The 17,017-nt window shown below is 38.3% G+C and overlaps 1 protein-coding gene across 1 annotated transcript in view; it reads right to left on the bottom strand.

The window, feature by feature from the left end:
- The window catches only part of Kdm7a (lysine demethylase 7A), a 69,246-nt gene that overhangs the window by 32,701 nt on the left and 19,528 nt on the right, over positions 1–17,017 (bottom strand). The window contains exons 2-4 of the mRNA XM_052719827.1: positions 10,154–10,239; positions 2,710–2,827; positions 642–802 (exon numbers count right to left, since the gene is read on the bottom strand). Of these exons, the coding sequence (XP_052575787.1) occupies positions 642–802; positions 2,710–2,827; positions 10,154–10,239 (365 nt within the window). The remainder of the gene's footprint in view (positions 1–641; positions 803–2,709; positions 2,828–10,153; positions 10,240–17,017) is intronic.

Genomic DNA, 17,017 nt, shown 5'->3' on the forward strand with positions numbered 1-17,017 from the left:
CCTTTGTTAGCAAATGGCATGTACAGATTGCCAGCTTTATCTATAAACTTTATAATGAGAATAAATAAAAGGAATGAAAATGCCAAGAATCTGGCAACTGGTAATTTTTGCCTTGTTTCTTACTTTCTTGGGTCTCAAAATCAGAAGTCAGTTCAGGCATCATTAAATGGTGATTACTGACCAAGTCATTAACCTAAGTACATGTTTGAACTGAATCTTCTCTTTTTACAGCCCTTCCTAAGAGACAGGAGGTCAAGAAGCAGGATCCAAAAGACTAGGCTCAGAATTGATACCCTCATTCTGCAGATGTTAGAGCCTATTCAGTTTCTCACGTCTTCCTGGAATCTGGCTGCCCTTCAGCAATGACTTTCTCTACACAAATATCGAATTTAACAACTAAGAGAGTAGTAGGATAGGCTGATATAATAAGAACAGATAAAATGTTTCACTCTTTTCTGACCATTGTAGGTCTATGGAGTTGCACTCAACAGAAGCACTACTGAATTTCACTTTTCCTGACCCGTATGAAGCATCCGGCACAAAGAGCTGATATTTTTCCATTCCATATCAATACTCTTAGGACACTATCATTTATAGTTTTACCATGTTTTTGCAAGTACTTAAAGGAACCAATTTCGTACCTACATAACGTTCCACATCCATCACTGAAAAAGCAGGTGAAGGGAGCCTGAGTCCAAGGTCATCTAATTTAGGGACCATAATAGGAACATCAAATCCATGTTTCTCCAGGTATCTTTGTGTCAGCTGACTGCCATGCATCTTTACAATGATTTCATCGGCACTAAGAAAACATAAGAATAAAATGTTATTTTTAGCCGAGCAGTGGTGGTGCATGCCTTTAATCCCAGCACTCGGGAGGCAGAGCCAGGCGGATCTCTGTGAGTTCGAGGCCAGCCTGGGCTACCAAGTGAGTTCCAGGAAAGGCGCAAAGCTACACAGAGAAACCCTGTCTCGAAAAACCAAAAAAAAAATGTTATTTTTATTGATAAGCTGTTCATAAAAGTCCTGAGGTAATGAGTTAACATGGAGAAAGAATGTGGAAGTATTTGTATCAGTGGTTCTCAACCTAATTCTCCTCTTTAAAACTTTCATAGAACCCTCAAAGTAAAATTCATATTTAATTAATAAAATAATAGATCATATGGGAATGAAAAATACTGGATGCAGTATAACAGTTATGGAGTGTGGCAAATCATATATTTACATGAAAAGGTACCTATGAAGTAGATCATAAATGTAAATTGTGTATCATTCATAACACAATCACATTTTTAAAGAATTATACATATATACATCTATAAACATAAATGTTTCAATGTAGAAAGAAAAGCTCAAAAGACATTAAGCCTGACAGAGGGGATTATGAAAACCTATTCAATTTATTTTATACAATATGTAAATTACATCAACTATATTTAATTCAATACTTACTGTTATCTTACTATAGTTTAAATAATCAAAAGCTTATGGAATTAATTAAAAGTAGCCCTTTAATTAACAACAGTAACAGTCTGGGCATTTGTGATCAGTTCTAACGATTCTCATCTGTGTTTATGTTGGCAGAAAAGTGTATGAATTACTAATAATTTGAGGGTCACAAATCTTTTAAATAAATGAAAGCCATATGTCTTCTCCCTGAAAAATGTATACCCACAGATACTAATTTGCATAGATGGTTCCTAGGAGGGGATAAAACACCTCTGAGACCTGTAAACAGGCCCAGACTAAAAATCTAGGGCTAGGCCCCAAATAAATCAAGCATTGTCCAGTAAAAGGGAAAACAAGCAAACTTCCTCCTGCAATTTGGAAACTGGTAATTGATAGCTTGAGAACAAGACGCTTAATTCAACAAAAATCATGTGTAAACACTGTTTCATATGTTTTCTATTTCTCAGCCAACCTGAGGGAGGCAAATGTGGATGGTTTGTCATCATGTTTCTGTTTAAGGACTAAAAGGTGGTGAACAGAGCAGAGCAATCTTAAAGACAGAGGGAAAATCTCAGGGTTTTCATTTCAGGACCTGAAAGAAATTCCATAATAGACTGAATGTGATACTGTGATTTAAATTTAAATTGTGCTTCCCCTCTTTAACAAGCTGAGATATGATCTTGTATAAAGCTTACTAAGCATTATCTCTTTAAAGAGATGTCAGGCAGTGAGTAGGAAATGATCTGAATTAGCACGATTAAATGCTTTTGCTCTCTCTTAGCCTAGACAACTCAAATATACTCCATTATTTTTCAGAATCAGAAAGCTCAGTCCTGATGCCATCAGAGGCGAAGCAAGGACCCTGCATGCGTCTGGTGGACCCCGGCACAGGCAGCTGATACAGTGATTGGAGAAAACAGAGGTGCAAAACAGGGAAAAAAGGGAGAAGAAAGAAAAAGAGAAACAGCGGCCACATTATCATAAGGAGTCAGAAATGAGGACTGCTTCCATCAGTGTATTTCAAATTCTGGGGATGAATATTTTTACATGGTGACCCAGTATGCATATGCATAAGTTCCGTGAAACTAAGCATAGTTCCTCCTATGACTTGATAGCTTCTACGTCCTTTACAGAAAAAAGTGAAAAGCCAATTGACACCAATGGCATGGTGCCACCAAAATTGAAAAACCCACTTTAGATAATTCCGCTTTATTAGCCAATGCTGTTAAATCTTGTTTGAGCCAGAATGAGGTTCCATACCTTGGGAAGACTCGAGAACGGAGCTCCTTCACAAAGGCCCTAGTTCCAGCCTGCACAGGTTTGGAGCCATCGTCCACTTCTGTGTAGTCGTGGCGGTGCCAGTTCCTCCTCTTCTTCACTGAAGAAAAAAGTCAGAAAGTCAGAAAAGGAAAACAGTTTTGTGGTTGGTAGCTATACTACCTCACTGTTATAGTCTACATAATCAGAAGGAACAACTATAGGAACAATGAAAACGTTCAAGTTTTTTATGCATTCCCAGGCCACAAAAGAAAATTTTACAAAAGCTAATGTTGTAATTATAAATAATTAACTGTGGGTTTTTAAATGCTTGATCATTTCATCAAAATAATTTAAAAATTAAATAAAAGAATTAAAAGCAGCAAATGAAGTCTTTTATTTACTCACATTTAACTATACTATAACATTTCCAAATTATTTTAAATTAGTTTATTAAAACACTGAGTCATACTATGATTAATCACATCATCCAAATTATCTTCTCAGGATAAGGCATTTTATTACTCATCAAAAATCCATTCCAGCCGGGCGGTGGTGGCGCACGCCTTTAATCCCAGCACTTGGGAGGCAGAGCCAGGTGGATCTCTGTGAGTTCCAGGCCAGCCTGGTCTCCAAAGCGAGTTCCAGGAAAGGCGCAAAGCTACACAGAGAAACCCTGTCTTGAAAAACCAAAAAAAAAAAAAAAAAAAAAAAAAAAAAAAAAAAATCCATTCCAACATCATAACACTATTCTCTTTTATATAAGGATTTTGTCTCCAAATAAGCACATTTATCCTGACATAAAGAACAGGGACAGGGGGCTGGAGAGATGGCTCAGTGTTTAAGAGCACTGACTGCTCTTCCAGAGGTCCTGAGTTCAATTCCCAGCAACCACATGGTGGCTCACAACCACTTGTAATGAGATCTGGTGCCCTATTCTGGCCTGCAGGGACATATGCAGGCAGAATACTGTATACATAATAAATAAATAAATAAATAAATCTAAAAAAAAAAGAACAAAGACAGTTCATCAAGACATAATTAAAGCAAGACCAGTGCTGTGATTTAAAAAAAAAAAAAAAAAAAAAAACTTCAAGGTTAGTTCAGATGCTAAATTCCTATGGTTCTAAAGCTGGGGGGTGGGGAAGATAATCTTGATTAGATTTTTTCACTTTCTTAAGAGTGAAAATCAGGAGACATATATTTAATTCTTAGTTCATCCATCAACTTCCTCTGCAACCTTGGAAAGGTCATTTGACACCTCTGGATCCAGATTTCTCAAAGTGGGAATGAAGGAGATGGAACAGAGTGATGATTTTTTTAAAGTATACCTAAGACACCCTTAACAAAGAGGAAGATGGTCAATGAAGAAAATGGCTACCTCTCTATCACTGTGGTCCTGCCTAAAGCTCATTTGTGTGATACCATGTAAGATTTCACTGTGTGTGCGCGCGCATGTATGTTCCAGGAAGACTCTAACCATGTAGCACAAGCTATGCTGGAACTCATAATCCTCCTGTCTCTGTTCAGATTATAAGTTTCAGGGTTTTTTTTTCTTTTATTTATTTGTTTGTTTGTTTATTTATTTATTAAGAAATTTTCTATTCACTTTACATACCAACCACAGATCCCCCCTCTTCCCTCTTCCCACCCCCCAGCATTCCCCTACAACCCATCCCCACATTTCCCAAGTCAAGGTCTCCCATGGGGAGTCAGCAGAGCCTGGCACACTCAGATGAGGCAGGTCCAAGCCCCTCCACCCTGCAGCAAGGCCGTATAAGGTGTCACACCCTAGGCACTGGTCTCCAAAAAGCCTGCCCAAGAATCAGGGACGGATCCGATCCCCCTGCCTGGGGAGCCCCCAAACAGTTCAAGCTAAACAACTGTCTCCTGTATCTGGAGGGCCTAGTCCAGTCCTATGGGGCTCCACAGCTATCAGTTTTAAAAGAATCCTTTTTAAAGTCTAAAACTCCCATCATTCAAACTTCCTGGTATTGATGTCAGCAACTTACTTAGAAATACATTATTACTTTTTTTAAAACATATTTTTAAATATATGTGCTTTATTGAATGTATTTTTTTTTTTTTTTGGAGCTGAGGATCGAACCCAGGGCCTTGCGCTTGCTAGGCAAGTACTCTACCACTGAGCTAAATCCCCAACCCACATTATTCTTTAAATAGTAAGAATGATTGACAGTGATATAACTACACAGAGAAATAAGGAGTAAAGCGAGTGATGGAAGATGATAACAGTATGAGAAGACTTATTGGTACTTGCTGTAAAATTACTTCAACTTTTCCTGTTTGTTTGGACATTTTCATAACAAAATGTTATAGAGAAAACAACCATGTGATTTCAAGATATTTTATCATTTTTGAGGCAAGGTCTCATGTAGCCCAGGCTACACGACCTTCCATTTTGGTAAACCAGACACCACTTCCTGAAGTGCTAGGATTACAGGCATGGTAAGCACACGACCATACCCAGTTTTCTGTAGTTCTGGGAATCAACCTCTAGACTTCGTGCATGCTCTACTAACTGAGCTACACCATAGCCTAATTTCAAGTTATTTTAAATATTTCCCTTACCACGATCATAACACTGGATCCCCATCTAGATAAAGGTCACAATTATAACCAACAGATGTAGAAATCACAATTATTTATATCTAAGAGTCTAAACCAAGATTCCCCAGTAACTAACTGTGACTAGATCTTCAATACAGAGGAGGTTCAGTGCCATCCTACCCACTTTAAATCTCCCAAGAAAACTTCTAAATTACATTCCACTAAGGTATCCCTTGTGCTTTATTCTCTCTCATTTGTAACCATTCATACAGTGGCTAGAGAGGTGGCTGGGCAGGTAAGAACACTTGCTGCTCTTGCAGAACACTAGAGTTCAGTTCCCAGCACCTACATCAGGTGGATCTCTGATGACCTTTCTGGCCCCTTCAGGCACCCACACAGGTGCACATACATATACAGACACACAAACACACATAAAACTAAAAACAAATCTTTAAAACCATTCCTGTAATTCAAGGGCATCTTAGTGTAGGTTTTCCTCTACTATACACAGATGGATATAAAATTTATTTCCATCTGGTATCACATGTTTTTATACTATTTTCTTGTTTTATGGGCATTTTCTCCTTATTAAATATTCAAAAGCAATTTAAAAGCAGACAATTTTAAAGTGTAGATGTGCCGTGTTATAATTATTTTTGATTCTTTTTCTTTTCTTTCTATTTTTTGGTTTTTCAAGACAGGGTTTTTCTGGGTAGTTTTGGTGCCTGTCCTGGATCTCGCTCTGTAGACCAGGCTGGCCTCGAACTCAGAGATCCGCTTGGCTCTGCCTCCTGAGTGCTGGGATTAAAGCCGTGGGCCACCACCGCCCCACTATTTTTGATTCTTAAGCACAGTAGTGGTTAGAATGAGAATGGTTTGCAGAGGCTAAATATATTTGAATGTTTGGTCCCTAGTTAGTGAACTGTCTGGGAAAAATTAAAAAGTGTGGTCTTGTTGGAAGAGTTGTGTCACTGGGGGGCAAGCTTTGAAGTTCCAAAAGTCTCTGCAATTTCCAGTACACATGTTCTCTCTGCCCCATGGTTGTTAATCAAGATGTGAGCTCTAAGATGTTCCTTTGCTCAGCTATCATGGACTCTAACCCTTTGAAACTGTAAGACAAATTAAATACTTTCTTCCATAGATTGCTTTAGTCATATTATTTCATCACAGTTGTAGAAAAGTAACTAAGACAAGCACTTCATTTGTTCTCAATCTTTCTTCATATAACATTATAATTAACAGCCATGTACATAAATCTGTTTCTGTGATTAATTCCTCAATATAAATTTCCAGAAATACTAGAATAAAATGTGGTGATTTGGCTGAGAATGGTCCCCAGAGGCTCCTACATTTGAATACTTGGTCCCCAGTTGGTGCCTGTTTGGGAAGGATTAGGAGGTGTGGTCTTGTTGGAGGAGGCGGTCACTATTTCAAGCCTCCCACCATTCCCAGTGCACTATCTCTGCCTCAGCTGCCGGCCCAGCCACCCGCTGCCATGCATTCACTCCACCACAACAAATGCCAACCGTCTGGAATCATAAACCCAATTAAACTCCTTCTTTCATAAGTTGCCTTGGTCATGGAATTTTATCACAGCAACCGAAAAACTAATACAAACAGCACTATTTTAAAGCTATTTGTTATATACTGCAAAACAGCCTCCAGGAAAGTGAGAATAATTCATATTCCTACCATACAGGTAGCCAAGCTCAAGGCTCTGTGTTAACAGGCATCATCATTAAAAAAAACAAAACAACAACAAAAAAGCTGCCCATCTGCTAAGTGAACTATGATGTTGCTTTTCCTCCCTTTGAGACAGGATCTCCCTACATACTACTAGCTGTTCTAGAACTTACTACAGAGAGCAGGCTGGTCTTGAACTCACAGAGATCCACCTGCCTCTGCCTCCCAAGTGCTGGTATTAAAGACATGTGCCACCGGGCCCAGCCAGATGTTCCATTTTTTATTTTAATTTCTGCAGAGCACATTAATCAGTAAAGTATACTCAATTTGTGATTTGATAGCTATGGGTCCAAACTACAGCTCTGACGAATAACTACACAATATTTAATTAGATACTTTCTTTTATATCTCATATAACATTGTTGCACATATTGAAGGAGATAATATAAGTCAAGTATTTACTCACTATAGAATCTGGTATATAATAACCTACCAAAATACTATAACTTCCTTTAATGTGCTGACCTATAGATTAAGAGAAGCATGCAATTGTCCTATTTGGCCAACAAGCTTGAAACAAATTCATCCACTACAACAGCTGACTGAATTTTTCTTAAGAGGAAGCCAGTGAAGGGCTAGTTTAAGTAGTGGTCACAGGGAAAGGGGAGAAAACGTCTGTCTTGGTTGCATGTGCCTCATGAACACAATATTATATTCAAATGCTGAGCAGCTTCCTGCTTTAAATAGGGTTCTTAATTCCTAACCATAGAGAATAATCCAATGAACTTTATTACATGGGTATTATAATGTCTTGATTATATCTATAATAAAGACATCTGGAATATTCAGACAGGGTATCAAGAAACACTTAGTAGCAGAGGGAAAGGAATCAAAAGAGATTACCCAAGTTGAAGTGGATGCTGAAGTGGAAGGAATGGGGGAAGGTGAGTCCTAAGTCAAGGCAAAACAGATTACTGCATCTTGAGCATCTTCCCTCCGAGTACTCAGAGTTGGATGCTTTCCCAGAAGAGGGCCAATGCCTGGTATGAAGTTCTTCAAAGAGAAGAGGGACTTGAAGGGCTAAATAATAGGCAAGCTTCTCTCTGAAGCATCATTATTCAAAGTGTAGGTTACAATCCATTATGGTCTGTGGAATCAATTTAGCAAGTGTGATAAGATTTTTAAAAAATGACATCATATGGAAAAAATACAATGTATCCCATGAAGTAGTACTAGTTCTTAGCAACACAGTATTTCATACAAATAAAATTCAAATCACTTCATTTGGGGAATATATATTTGAACTTTATACCAAAACCAATATAAAATTTAGTTGTTTGACTTGAAATAATAATACTGTACTATTTCCTTCTTCCTTATTCTTGACCAAAACTTATTTAACTTATATACAACATACACCAAGCAAGATTCATATAACAATTTTACCAGGTGTCTTAAATTTAAGTTTCATACTGTATACTATGAAAAAAGGTAACCTATATTTGACATAAACTATTTTTATGCATTACTAGAGCTTAAATTCCTAAATCTCTTATAAAGGGATTATGAAAATTATTAATATTTCTAATAAATGATCAGTCTAATTGTTACTAAGTCTCTTTTACATGTTATCTTCATATAACAAAATTTCTACTTGGAAAAGTACAAGGGGGCAAAACTCCATATTCAAAACAAAGAGGCTCTAGATTACCTACCTACCACCCACAGTTTATCAAAGTACCCTCAGTCAAAGGTTCCTTCTTGTTTTGTTTGGTATGTTTTTGAGACAGGTGTCACTATGTAGCCCTGGCTAGCCTGTTATGTAAACTAGGCAGTCCTTGAACTCACAGAGATCAGTCTGCCTCTGTCTCCCGAGTACTGGAAAGGGAAGCTGGAGGGACAGACTTTGGTGATTTGGGTGCTGGAAATTGAAGTTTGAGTTTAGCCTTTAATGGTTGAGCTATCTCTCCAGTTGCCTTTCTAATTTTAAAACAAAGTCTACAGTTTCCTTTAATTTTATGAACACAAAAATTATAGTTTGTAGTCAAAAATTCATAAATAAATAGCTATATTCCAAAGCCTTTTAAATATTTTCTCTTGCATCCGTACAATGACATCTCAATTTAGTCTTTGGAAGTATCTGTAAAAGACCGAATATTAATATTGTTTTGTTTCTAATGCTGGTATACTCTAGCCTAGTGAAAGAAAAGGATTCCAGACTTTACCTTGTCCTCTCTGAAAAGACTGTCATCAGAGACCTGAGTGGCCTTATCCTCATCTCTGTCTATCTCTCCATGGACACCAAAGTTGGGGAAGAAAGGAGTTTTAGGCAGATACGCTTTGACAACCAAATTCAGTAAATACATGCAATATTTTACCTATCCATCTCCTAAATATACAATGTGCCTCTGCCCATTAGAGTCAAATCTTTACTCTGCATATTGCTCCAATACAACATGATCTTATTAGTCACAACAGGTTTCCAGAATCAGGGAAGGGTTTCTTTGCCATGCTTTGTAAATTTAAAGTTTCTTTCTTTTTTTTTTTTTTAAGATGTAAAAATGTACTTAAATTTGAGGGCTCTCCATGAGCAATTAAAAATGTTAGTATTAGCCGGGCAGTGGTGGCGCACGCCTTTAATCCCAGCACTTGGGAGGCAGAGCCAGGCGGATCTCTGTGAGTTCGAGGCCAGCCTGGTCTACCAAGTGAGTTCCAGGAAAAGGCGCAAAGCTACACAGAGAAACCCTGTCTCGAAAAACCAAAAAAAAAAAAAAGTTAGTATTTTTCTCCCTTACACTTGTGGCATATTTAATAATTCAAACAAAGGCTTACCTGGAATCCTAGCACTTGGGAGAAAGAGGCAAGAAGATCAAGAATTTGGGGCCTAGCCTGGCGGTGGTGACACACGCCTTTAATCCCAGCACTCCAGAGGCAGGTGGATCTGTGAGTACGAGGCCAGCCCGATCTACAGAGTGGAAAAGAAAAAGAAAAAAAGAAAAAAGAAAAAAAAAGGAATTTGGGGCCAGTATGGGCTATATAATCAGACTACTTTAAAGTTTTAATTATTCTTTTCAGACAAAAACTGTACTGTAAGTATTTTTAATGAAACCTTCCCTAAGTTATTATGATATTTATTAGAGTATCATGAAAGTACCATCACATACATGTAATTTTCATTTAAGCGTTTAGTACTTACTCAAGGAAGAACCATGTAGAAGTGCACAGTTGGGGCAGTGATACAAGTCGATGTCAACAGCATGATGTTCTTCTACACCAACACAGCTACGATAAAGACAAATAAGAACAAAATATGAATGGAAATTTCACTTAACTATAAAGAAATGTTTGGACTCGAGGTGAGAAATGTACAATAACTCAAATAGCAAATCTGAAACATATACAAGAATAAATTGTATTATCCTTTCCATCCATACACTGGCTAATAATTGTGGGTGAGAATAGATCCAAATGTACATGAAGCTATTTACTTTCAGCATCAATGAAAACATCAAAAATATTGCAATTATAAGCATAAAACCCTCAAGCACTATGTAAATATCATCTTCTTAAATTATTGTCAATAAGTTGAGTCAAAAGGTAAGTCATAATGAGATTCTGAACAATATTTTCATCTAACAATGAATGCACTACATAATATAATTTGTAGGTTATAGAATTTGCAAATTCTATATAGCCTTAAATGAATGTGTTTAAAAAGGAAGCCTGGCATTACTGAGCTAAGCACATACACCTCAAGATGTTATGAAGAGCATCAAAACAAACCCTTGGAACACAAGCCCCATCAAAATTTCAGTTACATTCCTCACAAAACTAGAAAAGGCAATCCTAAAATAGTATGAAAGCACAAAGCAACCCTAAACAGAAAAGGCAATGCTGGAAATATCACAATACCTATCATCAACTTACCCTCCAGAGCCACAGTAACAGAAACGGCATGGTATCCCCACAGAAACAAATGGTGCTAGGGAACCAGACATTCCCACATAGAATGAAACTAGGTGCCTATCAGCACAAGAATCACTTCAAAATGGACCAAAGATCTTAAATTTAAGACTTCAAAATTTGAAACTGTTGGGGGGGGGGGGGGGAATAGGCAAAGCACTTGAAATAGGCACAGGCAAGGACTTTGTGAAAAGGCTCCTAATATTACACAGCAAATACTCCCAAGAACTGACAAGTGTTACTGCACAGAAGTAAAATGGAAACACTCGAGGCTGAAGAGATGGCTCTGCAATTAAGACCACTGGATGCTCTTCCAGAAGACCCAAATGGATTCCTAGCATAAATAATTTTTTCTAAACATAAATAAATCTTTAAAAAATTAAATTCTTCTGAAAATGACTATCAAATTCAGTTTAACCCCAATCAGTGTGGAATCTCACAAGATGATTCTAAAACTGGTGTCAAGGTGGAAAAAGCCAAGACTATGCAAGACAGTCAGATATTCTTAGAAAGAAGAACAAAGCTCTACTACGTATGAAAACGTATCTGAGAGGTCACTCAGAACACATGCCAGTGCTCCCAAATGCAGATCCAGGTACACAGCGACGCTCGTGCATAACGTAGGAGGGTCACTGAAGAGTAAAGAGACAGGGCAGACTTTTCGGTGTAAGGGTCTACTAAGATACATTTCGTTTATTTGTATGGGAAAAAGAAAAAAAAAATCTTACAATTGTTCTTGCAACGCACACCTTTAATCTCAGCACTTGAGAGGCAAAGGCAGGTGGATGTCTTTGAGTTTGAGGCCAGCCTGGTCTATAGTGAGACTGTCTCAAAAAGGGGCGGGGGTTATAAATGAGATTATAAACCTAAGTATAAACAAAAGGAAAAGGTGCAAAAAGTATACAGCATAATACTGAAAATACAACTTAGTGGTAGACAGTTTATCTTAAAACACAGAAGCACCCATAAAGGGAGAAACTGGTCATTTCAGTCATACTAAAGTAACTTCTGTTCATTAAACCACAATTTCATGTTAAGGGGCAAAATAAGTCAGAGTGAAGGACATTTCAATGCAGATACTCACTAAAGAAATTATACCCAAAGTATAATTAACTCCTCTACAAATTACTAAGAAGAAAGTCATGTGGCCAATACAAATATGAACTGTGCAAATTCATATATCTCAAATAATGAGAACGATAAATTAAAATGACAAAAAAAATTCCATAATATTCCACTACACCAGCTAAAAAATACCAAGCGTGAAGATACTAAATGTTGAAGACTGTGTGGAGCAATGGGGACTACTTAAATAAATTACTGGCAGAAATGTAATTCAATACAGCAGTTTTAGAGAACAAAACACATGCAATGTATACCAGAATATACATTCAAATGGCTAATCTATTTATAATAGTCTATCAACAATAAAATTACAGTATATTCTCATAATGGAAGTCCATACAGAAATGAATATTCTATGAAGAACTACAGCCCTACACAATGAAATAAATTCTACAAATTAGGAGGCTGGAGAGATGGCTGAGCAGTTAATAAGAATGTGTGTTGTGCCAGGCGGTGGTGGTGCACGCCTTTAATCCCAGCACTCGGGAGGCAGAGCCAGGCGGATCTCTGTGAGTTCGAGGTCAGCCTGGTCTACAGAGCAAGATCCAGGACAGGCTCCAAAACTGCACAGAGAAACCCTGTCTGGGGGGAATGTGTGTTGCTCTTACAGTCTTACAGAGGACCCCAATTCGGCTCACAGCACCCATGGTGGACAGGTCACAAGTGCCTGTAACTCCAACTCCAGAGAATCTAAAGTCCTTTTCCACCCTCTATGAGTACTGCACTCAACATACATAAACCACACTCAGACACACATAATTTTTTTTTATAATTCTACAAATTAACCCATTAAGTTTAAAAAGAGAAAAACAAAGAAAAAAGGACACAGTCAGGTGTCATGGCACACACCTGTTATCCCACCACTTCGGATCACCAGCTCAAGGCCAACTTGGGCTAGGTGTGAAACTCTGTTTTAAGAAAAAAAATTAAGATATAAAAGAAGAGCTGGCTAGGCATGGTGGCACACACCTTTAATCCCAGCACTCAGGAGGCAGAGACAAGTGGATCTCTGAGTTGGAGGCCAGCCTGGGCTACAGAACAAATTCCAGGACAACCAAATCTACACAAAGAACCCCTGTCTTGGGGGGAGGGAGGGATGAGGGAAGCTAAAGAGATGGCTCTGCAGTTAAGAGCACCTGTTGCTCTTAGAGAGGATCCAGGTTCAGTTCCCAGAACCATATAGCTCACCTGTACCATCTGTAACTCCAGTTCCAAGGGATCTGACCTCTGTGGGCTATTGACATGTACGTGGTATACATACATATATGCAGATAAATAATAAAGCTGAAAGTTCAAGTGTGAGAGCAAAGCATAACACCTCTACTCCCAACACTTCAGAGACAGAGGCAGGAGGGTCATCTAAAGTTCCAAGCTAGCCTGGGTCTCTATAGCAAGTTCCAGATCATCCACTCTCTGTAAGACAGAGAGACCCTGTCTTATACACACACAGAGGTCAGATGAGGCTAGTTAACATTGAGTAGCTAAAATGGAACAGACAAAAGATCTCTGTAATAATGATATGTATGTGATAGCTATCTCTGCATTCAATGCAAGAGCTCAAATCCAGACTACCTGGATTTTGAAAATGACGTTCATTAGGTATAATAGGCAGGCAGGCTCTTGCGCTCGCTCGCGCTCTCTCTCTCTCTCTCTCTCTCTCTCTCTCTCTCTGTTTTTTGTTTGTCTTTTTGTTTTGTTTTGTTTTTTTCCCTTTTTCTTCTCTTACACAGGGTTTCTCTATGTAACAGCCCTGGCTATCCTGGAACTTTCTTTGACCTCTCCTAGAACAGAGCTCCACCTGCCTCTGTCTCCCAGGTGCTGGGATTAAATGTGTCCACCACCACAGCGGGCTTGTGTAGTAGGTTCTCTTCTCCCAACAAAACAAAGACTTAAGCCCACAGAAATCCACTTAGCACTTCTAGAAAGACAGTATGGATTGTCTTCTTGTCTGGCTTGCCCTAACTTGACTATCACATTCCTTCTCCTTTAAGAAAGGATGGTAATACCAAAAGAATTAAGTATTGGGTCCTGGAAAACCTAAACTGGCTCATCGCATCAACTCATCTACAAACATCTAAAGTACATAAGGGTGACTCTCACAATACTCAGGGGAAAAGAGGAGGCAGGGATATTCAATTAGTTAAAGACATTCAGGGCAAAACTAAATGTTTTGACTATTAATTCTCAAAGACCCATGAGTTCCTCTCTCCAGCTTCTAATTCTCACCACCACCTCACCTCATCTATCTGCTTTATTAAAATGCCAGTGAGCTAGTGTGGTGATGCACATCTCAAACGCTAGCATTAAGACAACTGAAGGAAGGATCAGGAGTAAAAGATCATCCTCGATACACAGTGAGTTCATGGTCAACCTGGGTTACATGAGACTATCTCAAAAAAAGCACAAAATAAAATAATGTAATATATATTAAAATATAAAATATAATACCAGAGTTGTCTTCTGCTTTTGGCTAATTCTCACCAACTAGCAGAAAGAACACACCTAAACTGATTTAGAAACTTCAACACTTAGCAAATTCGGTAAATCAGAAATAGTCAATTTGTGTGATGGAGAGACAGCTGGGGTTAAAAGTACTTGCTGCTCTTGCTGAGGACCCAGGCTTGGCCCCCAGTACCCATATGGAGGCTCACAACTATCTATTAATTCCAGTTCTAGGGAATCTGACATCCTTTTCCTCTGTGGGGACCAATGCATGTACAAAGTATACTTTTATGCATGCAGGCAAAAACTAATTCACCTAAAATAAATAAAAATATCTTTAAGATAGTAAATTTGGTAAGTGAATAAATCTGAAAAGGCCCATTTAAATTAACCATACAAAATGTAATTCTAAAATTAAAATGTAATGTTTCCCAACCAACACACTTTTCTATCAAGCCTATCCACTCCACCCTCTTACTGCTCACTGAAAGAACCCTACAATCTCTCTAAGAAATGGTAAGAGAAAGAGAGCAGGACTCTGAGATATACAACTCTGGAAGCAAAGTTTCAAGGCTGTTTTTTCAATCTGGCACAAAACCAGATTAGTCTCCTCTCTATTTCTCTTTTTAAACCTCCCTTCCTATAACAAGCTGTCACAGTTTTCCTAACAGCAGAAAATTCAGTTTACTAGACCATTGTGTGTGGGGGGGGGGGGGTCCTGTGGGGTGACAATATGACCTTTGCTGAATAGTTTCCATCAATGAACAATCTCACTGCCATTTGGTGAGTGGGGTGGTGACAACTTTAGCACTTTCTATTGTCTTATCTTCTGAAATTGTTGCTTAGGTGGCTTTTGGGGGTTGGGAGAGTAGGTAATGGACACTTGATGTGAACAGAATTGAATTAATGACTAACAACGATTCACCAGGATTTGCCAAACATTTTCCCCCTCTTGGATAATGCACCCTTTTATATTCTCTACTCTTGGAGCTGAAACAGTGGGTGGTCAAATTCTTTTAAGAGCCTATTATAGTGGATTCCACTAGATTGTACTCTTTTCTCCAAATCATCTCTCCATTTGTCACCAAGGAGCCTTATCCTACCTAATCTTCAAAACCCAAATTCTTCCTTCTGGATAGAACATCACATAAGCATCCACAGAACATCCTTCCACATTTTACTGATAAATATTTCCACTCATTTAGTGCCAAGCTATTTCCTAAATTCGGTTTCCTGGGACTTTCCTCAGTACTATGAGCACATGATCCCAGTAACATTTGTTATTAGTCACCGATTCTACCCAAAAGCCAATGTGATAGTTTTTAAGACTTCACTCACTCAGTATGATACTAAAGGCAATAATATGTAGAAAAACAAGGATCCTTCTACATAAATAATAGATGTTTCCATCTTTCTTCAGATAATAGAGGTTGTGGTAGAGAAATTTATATGTTTTAATTTTTAGTTCAGTTACAAGTTTTCACCTGGGGCTGAAGAGATGGGGCTCTGCAATTAAAAGCACTTACTGCTCTTGCAGAGGATAGGTCAGTTCCTAGCATCCACATCCAATGGCTCACAATCACATGTAACTCTAGTTCCAGGGGATCCAACACCCACTGGCCCTGTGATGGCCATTCCTGGTTGTCAACTTAAAACTACATCTAGGATTAACTAAAATCCAAGTGGCCATGCATGTATACCTATGAGGGATTTTTTTTTTTCTTAATAATTTGAAGTGAGAAGATCACTTTTAACCCCGATCTTTTGAGATGGGAAGATACACCTTTGATCTGGGCCACACCTTCTGCTGGCAGCTTTTATAAAGGACGTGGAAAAAGAAGCTTGCTCTGTTTGTCTGCTCGATCTCACTCTCACTGGCAAATCCATTCTTTCACTGGCATTAGAGCCTACTTCTTTGGGATTCTGGCATATACTGAAGACCAGGTAAACATCCAGCTTTATGGACTGAACAGCTACTGGATTCTTGGACATTCCACTGTTGGACTAGCTGGACCACAGCCTGTAAATCAGTCTAATAAATCTCCTTTAGACAGACAGACACCCGGGTAGATGAGTGAAATGAATGAACTAATTCATTCATCTGTTCATTCATTCATTCTAATATAACCCCTGAAGGCATACTGCACACTGGTAGAGCACAAAAAATTACACAGGCACACACATATACACATAAATAAAAATAGATAAATACACCCTTTTTTAAAGTTCACCAGCTCATCTAAAGCTCATAGCTATCTAATTTCTTGATTTTGGCATTTAACACAATCAGAGAACTGAGTTACCCCGTGCCTCCAAAGCCCCCACACTAATATCCACAGAAGAAAAGCAACGGCCTTTGTGGTGAATTAACTCCACATTATAGAAGAATGTTTACAGCTTGATCTTATTCCTTTCATGTTTCAATTCTGGGATCAGGTTAGATCTTAGGACAGTTATGGGCATACTGCAAACTAAATTCCCCATTTCACAATTTCTCAGACTATGAAACACTTCCCCTACCTTAATAGTT

The sequence above is a fragment of the Peromyscus californicus genome, unplaced genomic scaffold (assembly GCF_007827085.1).
Source record: "Peromyscus californicus insignis strain IS unplaced genomic scaffold, ASM782708v3 Scaffold_6__1_contigs__length_162567912, whole genome shotgun sequence".
NCBI lineage: Eukaryota > Metazoa > Chordata > Mammalia > Rodentia > Cricetidae > Peromyscus > Peromyscus californicus.